The 8,361-nt window shown below is 39.4% G+C and overlaps 1 protein-coding gene across 1 annotated transcript in view; it reads left to right on the top strand.

Annotated features, from left to right (window-relative positions):
- LOC106814049 (pecanex-like protein 1) overlaps window positions 1–8,361 on the top strand; it is a 30,199-nt gene that overhangs the window by 4,431 nt on the left and 17,407 nt on the right. Inside the window, exons 5-17 of the mRNA XM_014818313.1 lie at window positions 151–302; window positions 714–789; window positions 1,773–1,987; window positions 2,758–2,944; window positions 3,198–3,351; window positions 3,609–3,641; window positions 4,079–4,253; window positions 4,549–4,659; window positions 5,588–5,679; window positions 5,910–6,013; window positions 6,975–7,086; window positions 7,344–7,436; window positions 7,694–7,844. Of these exons, the coding sequence (XP_014673799.1) occupies window positions 151–302; window positions 714–789; window positions 1,773–1,987; window positions 2,758–2,944; window positions 3,198–3,351; window positions 3,609–3,641; window positions 4,079–4,253; window positions 4,549–4,659; window positions 5,588–5,679; window positions 5,910–6,013; window positions 6,975–7,086; window positions 7,344–7,436; window positions 7,694–7,844 (1,655 nt within the window). The remainder of the gene's footprint in view (window positions 1–150; window positions 303–713; window positions 790–1,772; window positions 1,988–2,757; window positions 2,945–3,197; window positions 3,352–3,608; window positions 3,642–4,078; window positions 4,254–4,548; window positions 4,660–5,587; window positions 5,680–5,909; window positions 6,014–6,974; window positions 7,087–7,343; window positions 7,437–7,693; window positions 7,845–8,361) is intronic.

Raw genomic sequence — 8,361 nt, 5'->3', positions numbered from 1 at the left:
GCAAGATGGCTAGAATTAAAATTTCAGAAGAAAATAAGATAGATAGATAGAATTTCAGAAGGAAATAACGTTTAAATGACATTGATAAACGAACTGAGATGAACCAAAATAATGTGTACCAATTGTTCATGTGCGTTATCTTGTTTATAGGAGGAGCAGCAGTAGCCGGTCTTCACGGCATAGCTCTCGTCTAGAGTGCAGTGGTCCAGTTAGTGCTGCGCTAGAGCCACCTGCTGGCCACTTGGCCACCTCGTATGAGGATACTACTCAGGGAGCCACCCACTATTTTCAGGATGAATTGGGTAATTACAATATGGTTACCTGCTATCCTCAGAGTTAATTCAGTAGCTACCTTTTGGAGGTTGATCTGTCATCTAACATGACTAGTTTCAGAGTGACATTAATAGCTTTCCTTAATTATATAGACTGTTGTTGTTGACTAGTAGTTAATTCAAGACTGAGTACAGATTAATTATATTTTCCGGTGTATCACCTAGTGTTTTGCTATTCTCCAATATAGACTCTAGATATAGTTCTAGTTATACTCTAAACTATTCACCATGTATGCTTAATTATTGTATTTGTAGTTGACTTTTTTAAGTTGCTATTAAAAGTTCTGATTTTGCAATAATGTCAATTTTATTTTAATAAGGTTTGTTGTTTTTACTTGTGTTATGCAATTGTCTGCTATAGAATTGTTGGTAATGTTGCAGGTAATTGGCTGATGTACACATTTGGTGATAGCAGTGCTGGCATTGCCCAAAGGCTGGCTAAGATTCCTGATCAGTGGTACGTCATTTAGTGACAATGTTGTATTTATTCGATTTCATATTGCAATTAAAGATATGTTACATATTCAATGTTTTGAAATGTTATGGTGGTTTACCAGTGTGTAATGAATTGACGTGACAAGTCCTCATAAACATAGCGATGTATGTATCCAAATCATTGCATTGGCACCCCAAAAAGCTCAAAGGGACACATGACCCTAGGTTGCTTGCACATTTCTAGTTAAAATAGGTTAAAATTATGCTATATAAAAAATTTCATTGTTCAATATTCATTAGAAATATATTTTTTAAATGCTTTAAAACTAACGGCTTTAGCATTGCTTACAGCGACGGTGGTGCCACTACTAGCCATCTACTTTCAGCTGCAGGCCATAGACGGAGGATGTTTCTTATTTAATAATTTAAGAGGAGAATGATTGCAATATCTTTAGTTTCAGTCATAATATGGATGAATTTGTCCTAAAGTAAAATTTTTCGGTTAAATAGCAGTTGGGTATAAATATAATTAGACTTTTGTGATTAGCCGTCAGTCTGTAACGTGCAGAATGAATCTGCAATAGCGCAACTTCATCAGGGTGGCAGCACAATCGGGGAGTGTCATGTCAGCGGCCAAAAATGAAGATTTCGAAACTCACTGTTGTTTTATGACAAATGTGAATGCATGATTATAGAAATTTGTAGGTAATATATACTATTATTTATGCACTTACTATCATAATATACCCTAAAATTTTAGAGTGTAAGTATCCCTTTAAGTAAATGTGTCAGTACAGTATCTTTTGTATTGTGACAAGTCAGGTTCTTACCGTACTCTATACAAAATACAAAAACATTACTAGCCCAGGTGCACCAGTATCGACAACTTTGAAACTTTGGGTTGCTACAGTGCTAGTGAATGCTGGTTTTAACTATGCGCGACGTACTGAGTTCTACCATCTTTGCATTGAAATTACACACTCATCGTCTCACTCTTGCATTCAGGGAAACACAATCCGGGACCAGTAGCACGACGTCGTCGGCCAACTCTGCCGTGAACGTCATGGACACGACTGCGCCCGTGCAGATTTTTCGGCCGACCGCGACCTCTGGAGAGGTCACCACGGTTGACCTTGACCACCTTGGCAGCACGGCGGCACGTCTCCGTGGCATCCAGAGGACTCCGTTTGAGGCGCTGTTAGACCGCTCGCGTCTTTCTGGTATGAAGTGATTAATTTGACTATGTCACGAATTTTGTATGGTGTGTTTTGTAAAATTTTGGTCGCAATTCTTTTGCATGTAAAGTAAGTACTAACGGGACTAAATGTATCCTCAAATTCTTACCTGATAAGATTGTTTCTCAACTAGTTAAAAATCCAAAAAACCTGGGCGATTTGATATATTGATCACGACATTAAATTCTTGCTATGGGCTATGTATGAGCCACGAGTGTTTGTTCACATCGAGCAGAATAGCAAAATAGGAAGTATAATGCAGCAATTTAACCATAAAAAGTGAACAGAATCACTTACATTTTGTGAAAAGTGGACATGAGTTTTTTACTTTGAGTATTTACAGTGATGTAATAACTTTAATGTCTTGTTCTGGTGTGGCAGTCTGTGCCAAGCATGGGTTGTAAATACTGTCAAGTGGCTCTGAGCAAAACAATACGATGCTCTGCAATATAGTAAACTCATGATGGGTTGAGAATTTCATATTGTAATATTTCACCACACTTGCATCAATGACAAACGTATATATAAATTATGTGTGTGCTATAATCTTACAGTTTAACTACCATTTCTGTAGAGTCCACTTCCATTTTAAACTATGACATCACTATAATGTTCTATTTCACTGATGATTGTAAAATATCTGAAGTGTTCTTTTGCACTATTAACTTTGGACAAACAAAACACCTACCTACAACACCTCTGTGGAGTCCTGTTATATGGCTAACTGTAACACCTTTGTTGTACCCTACTCTTAGGCGTTGGCGACAGTAATTTTTCGCACACGAGTTCACGGCTTGGCACGGACACGGAAGCAAGCCTCAGTAACCGTCTCGATGAGAAGATGGCTAAAAACAAGAACTTCTACCGCTTCTGGTTGCTGCCACTGTTGCCATTTGTCAAGATCCAGTTTGACCGGCTTGAGCTGCTTGCCTTATTGGATAGGTACACTGCTGTGTGAAACTGCACGTTTATGATGCTAACACACAGTAAAATCTTATCCATTTTACGCTACTAAATTGTGGTGTAATGTGCCCTTTTGACATCCTATTCGTGTAACCTTGGTTGATTTTTGCTCTAATGCAGTAGGTGTTTTGTTGTTGCCTTACATTGGACACAGAATAGTCTTGTGCGCACATCAGTTACAGTTTCTCAGATGCACTTGAGTGGCGTAAAAGTTCGTTTTTGTTTACTACAGGAATGTAGGAGTGATGGATAATGTGATTGCTGTCTTGCTGGCCATGGCAGTGGGGGCTCTTGGTGCCCTGATGCTCGCTCATAACTTCTTCCAAGACTTCTGGATTTTCCTTTTCTGCTTCATCATGGCTGGTTGCCAATATTCATTGCTCAAGGTATACATATGTTACAATAGTGAGATGCAAGCAAGTTCACAGTGGTGAGAGATGCCGGAGTGCCGGCCTCTTGTGTATTCTAGTATCATGAGCAACAGAATAATAATCGCAACTTTGTACGATCAAAATTTAATCTGATGTGCCCAGACAGGGAGGTTACATTAACCAAGGCATGTAAGCTGTTGGAATTCTTTACAATCTGGTATGTGCGGTTGTGTGACATTTCAGCTTAATGTGTTTGTTACTCCTATTTTCAGAGTGTACAACCTGATGCAGCCTCACCCACACATGTAAGTCTCACCCCACCTCTCAACCATGCTCATCTTACAGAGTCGATGTCAAGCTCCCTTATCTATTGAGTTATTTAGTCAAATTTGTAGTAATAATAATAATAATAACTTGATTGATGAGAAAATTATGAGGAAAGATTTAGTCAAATTTTTAGTAATAATAATATTTCCTCATAATTTTATTACTGTAGTAACAGGCTTATATAGCATACTTGTTTTATCATTGATGTGAAATGTCCGTCAAGTCTGAATTCGCAAAAATATCTGTACGCTAAAAATACGGCTTATACAGTAATCTGGTTTTATTTCCTGGTCTACTGATCTAATAGACACAATGTGTTGTAAAGCCTGTAATAATTAGCTGCAGCATGTGATAGACATGTTAGGATATCATTTGTTGTATGTGGATATAATTTGTTGTATGTGGTTTTTCGCAGGGTTACAACAGAATCATAGCATTTAGCCGTCCCGCGTACTTCTGCGTCTGCTGCTCACTGACACTGATACTGGAGAACAGTGCGCATCACGTGGACGACAAGAACCCTCTCACTCTGTACGGTGTGCAGGTCACCAGCTTACATCTACTACTGTTCACGTGTGACCTTATCAAAGGTGAACATGTACATCTTGTCGTATGACGTTGTGGCGAGTGAGCCAATGTTTTGTGCAACAATTTCACTGGCTGTGAATAGCATAGCAGCATTGAATCTTTTTAAAACAATAACGTTGTTTTATGTAGGTGTTTTGTGTGTGTCATTATTGCTAAAGTCCCGTGGCTCTATTCATGATTTAAAGATTCTAAGAATTGGAAAAAAAATCGAATTTACGAATTACTGTTTTACATGTTCACACTGGCCACATAATTGATTAACAAGTCTTCTGATTCATTGTTGTTATTATGTTTCAGTGTTTATTCTGTGTTTTCCCGTGATCTTCACACTGGGCTTGCTGCCCCAAGTTAACACATTCTCCACCTACTTGTTAGAGCAGATAGATATCCACTGCTTTGGAGGCACGGGTAGGTTTTTCAGTGTGGTTTATTAGACTATATAACTACTTATATCATACAACTGAATCAAAATTTTCTACAAAAGATGGGGGGCCATTTTGTCAGGAACAAAATTAGTCTTAATATTGGTATTAACATGAACTTTTTTTTATTATATACCAGATGTCTATACACTGCATTTCAGAAACACAACTTTACCATGTTTCTGTCAATGGTCTATCAGGAAAAGTTAATGTAAAGAGTAATGTTGAAACAAATTTTGTGTCTGACAATAGGCCCCTGGTTGTGAAAGAAAATGCTACAATGAATCTTTGTGTGAATTTCGCTTGGAGTTGCGCATAAGATGTGCTTACATATAGCCTGAATCTGTTTGCTGCAAAGGACATCATAAAGGTGTCTGGTCTATTGTGTTTTTTTTGTGAGACACTGCAAACTCTGCAGCTCCTGCATGTGAACTGTAAAGGGGGGCTTATGTCGGGCTTGCGAGCCGACTTGACTGGAAGCAACTGGCTGCAATTCACTGCGACTGCAGTGCTTAGGTCGGTCGACTGCGACGCGACTGCCTGCGACTGGCCGCCACTAGTTGCTCGGAATAGAACAGTGGTCAACTGGACGCAACTACCGCTCCGATCGCTTCCAGTTGCTCGAAATCCAGTTGCTTCCAGTCAAGTCGGCTCGCAAGCCCGACATAAGCCCCCCTTAAGAGATACAGTCTCGCAAAGCATTTGTTTGCTGTTGATCCTCTGATCCCGCCCTTTAGTGACGGGTCGAGACTACAAATGGCAAAACATTAAAAATAAATAAAAATAATAAAAAGTCTAGATGACAAAAAGATTGGTAGCCATTGTTGTGTCATCATGTTGTGTTATTGCAGTTTACACGTCATGCAAGTGGAACTGTGCGTAGTCTGACTAGAATTTTTATTCATGTGCTTTAGCGACGACGGGTCTGGGTGCAGCTCTGTATGGAGTATGCCGAAGTCTGCTTGCATGTACAGTGCTTTACGGGTTCTGCTACGGTGCTCTCAGAGTAAGTGCACACAGACTTGAACTTTCATCTCACTCTCAGTAATTAATTTTTTGCATGTAATTGAACGTTGCAGGCCAGTTGAACAGTGGTTATCCTGTATAAAATCTGCCATTTTCCAGGAAATAAATGCTCATATATTTTGAGTAACTTGGGCAATGTAATGCTTAAATAGGGTTTTCTGACAACATAAAATAACCAAGTTGCTAAAAAATTTGCACTCATCCTTTCAGGAACCACTGTCTAGTCACCACGTCGTATTTTCCATCTACTGTGGCCTTCTGGTAGCCATTTCCTACCATCTTAGCCGTAGTGCCAGTGATCCAGGCGTGCTCTGGTAAGTTACACAGAAAAGATGGTGAAAATCGAGAGCAAAAAAAAATCATGAGATCTGTATAAGAAATACTTGTTTTTCGATGAGACACTCACATGCTGCTGGTTTTTCTTCAAAAACGAATGTGACAATTTTATATGTTACATGCACTTCAAATTCTTTCTCACCTTTTTATGGGGGGTTTATTATTAGCATAAAATGTAAGTACTGGCAGCACTAATTTTGCACTAACTTTTACCAGATAAAGTTTGTTTAGAGTGGTTAAAAATCTGAAACATAATGCTATTGTTGATAAAATATAGCTACAATGAAGCAATTTAACCATAATGAGTACAAACCTTCCTGAATTATATTTTGTAAAAAGAATAGGTGCAATAATAGGTTATAGAACTTTAAAGTAATCATTTGTTTGAGTAATCATTATTTTCACAGACATATGCAACCATTGGGATTGCTTTGTTGACTTTTTGTTTCCGGTTACATGTTGATATGACGCGTTTCTCTTAAGACCCTGACCTTTCAAATTGTTCATGGTAATTTGCATGAAGTAATAGAGGCGTGGTACAGCGGCGTAGGCCAGTTACAACACAGACTGACAGAATGAGGTGCACTTTAGTCAGAATTAGATGCACTCGTGTCTGTGGTAGCATTTAACAAAGAAATTGAAGAACTGGTTGGAACAGTTTCAACACTGAAGAATGGGTGCATTATTTGCTATATTATATACCATAACAGCACAAACTTGAAAGTAAGAAGCACGAACTGAAGTAATCTGCTAATAAGTGAGACCTAATGACCTAATGACCTAATCTATTTTTCTTCGATTCATGTGACTTAAGTTAATAATTTCAAAGGCCCAAATGTCAACTGTGTAGAACTTCATCTCCAATTCTTACACAGAGTTGTAGGTATTGGTGTCACGTTATTTGTAGTGTCTGAGCACACGTTCACTTCGTATTGCCAGGTCCATCGTAAGTGACCATGCATGGCCAGAAGAAGAGCCAGCTGGACCACCGAAGGAAAAGGAGCAGAATGAGATCATTGACCCACTGCCAGAGAAGCTGAAGAGCACTGTGGTATGAGGGGGGGCGGGGACAGTCTTCCCAGCATACTTGTTGTTTACCTGCTGCTCTTTCTTGGCTATGCTACATGCATGTACAAAAAATGTACAAACATAAACTTCTTAGGGTACTACCATCGTCTAATGATAATAGATTATAAAGGATTACAGAGGACTTTACCAGTCTGTTTTAAGGACTGGGGAAATTACGATGTGGAAACAGCCTTGTTTTATGATGACCATGATTTAACGTTGTGTGTTTCAATATTTCAGCTTGAGCGGTTAAAGTCGGACCTCGTGGTGTGCGTGTGTGCAGCCGTGCTAGTGTTTGCCATTCACCTGAGTACGGTGTTTACTAGATTACAGGTACGTTGATGCGTTTGTGGATCTTTCTGAATTACCTCTAGCATGCTACTGCAGGAGCATAGTCCAGCTACTGTTTTGACCGTGTATCCAAAATTGTAGCAATACCAGGACGTGTGTAGACTTAAAAGATCTGAGAACGTGTACTGACCCAGCAATACATATCACCACCAATCCTCATCTGGCGGTAGCTGTTGCATGATTTATATTAAATGTTCATTCGTTGTGTTGTTTGCTTGTAACCGTGGTTACCGTTGCAGCCGACACTGAGGCACGTGCTGCACATCATGGTCGGAGTGCTGAGCCTGCTGGTGCACTATGTGGTGCCGCAGCTGCGAGCGCAGCTTCCCTGGCTCTGCTGCTCACATCCACTGCTCAAGTCGAGCGAATATAACCTCTTTGAAGTGCGAGGTGTGTGTGTGTGTGCTGTAGTTGGTAATCTGTAGATTAGTGTAGTAGTAGTATAATTGTACAGTAGATTCTGTACTCAGAGCATACAATAAAGCTTGCCATTTATATAAGTGCCTAAATGACTGTGTGATCCTTGTATCAAGAGCCGTATACAGAAAATGGCACTAAACTTGTAATAAAATATTAATTGGATTATCAATCTATCAGGGTAAACTAGCTGATAAAATTCGTTTGATCAGAATTTGCGTTCCTACTCTCTATTGATTATCGAAAAGTTATTCAGCTCAGTTAACTGTCCAGTTTTTTTGTAAAACTTTATAGTGTTAATTCCACCTTAATCTAAATCATGGGAGTTTTTAGCTCACCTTGACATCGTCAAGATGAGCTATTGCCATGGGGCGTCGTCCGTCGTATGTCCGTCCGTCCGTCAACATTTGGCTACGGTCAACGATAACTTGAGAACCGTTTCACCCACATGTTTCAAATTCAGGCCTGTGAAATCTCCGCGGATCCGCGG

The sequence above is a fragment of the Priapulus caudatus genome, unplaced genomic scaffold (genome assembly GCF_000485595.1).
Source record: "Priapulus caudatus unplaced genomic scaffold, Priapulus_caudatus-5.0.1 Scaffold864, whole genome shotgun sequence".
NCBI lineage: Eukaryota > Metazoa > Priapulida > Priapulimorpha > Priapulimorphida > Priapulidae > Priapulus > Priapulus caudatus.
This window is presented reverse-complemented; position numbering and strand designations above follow the sequence as displayed.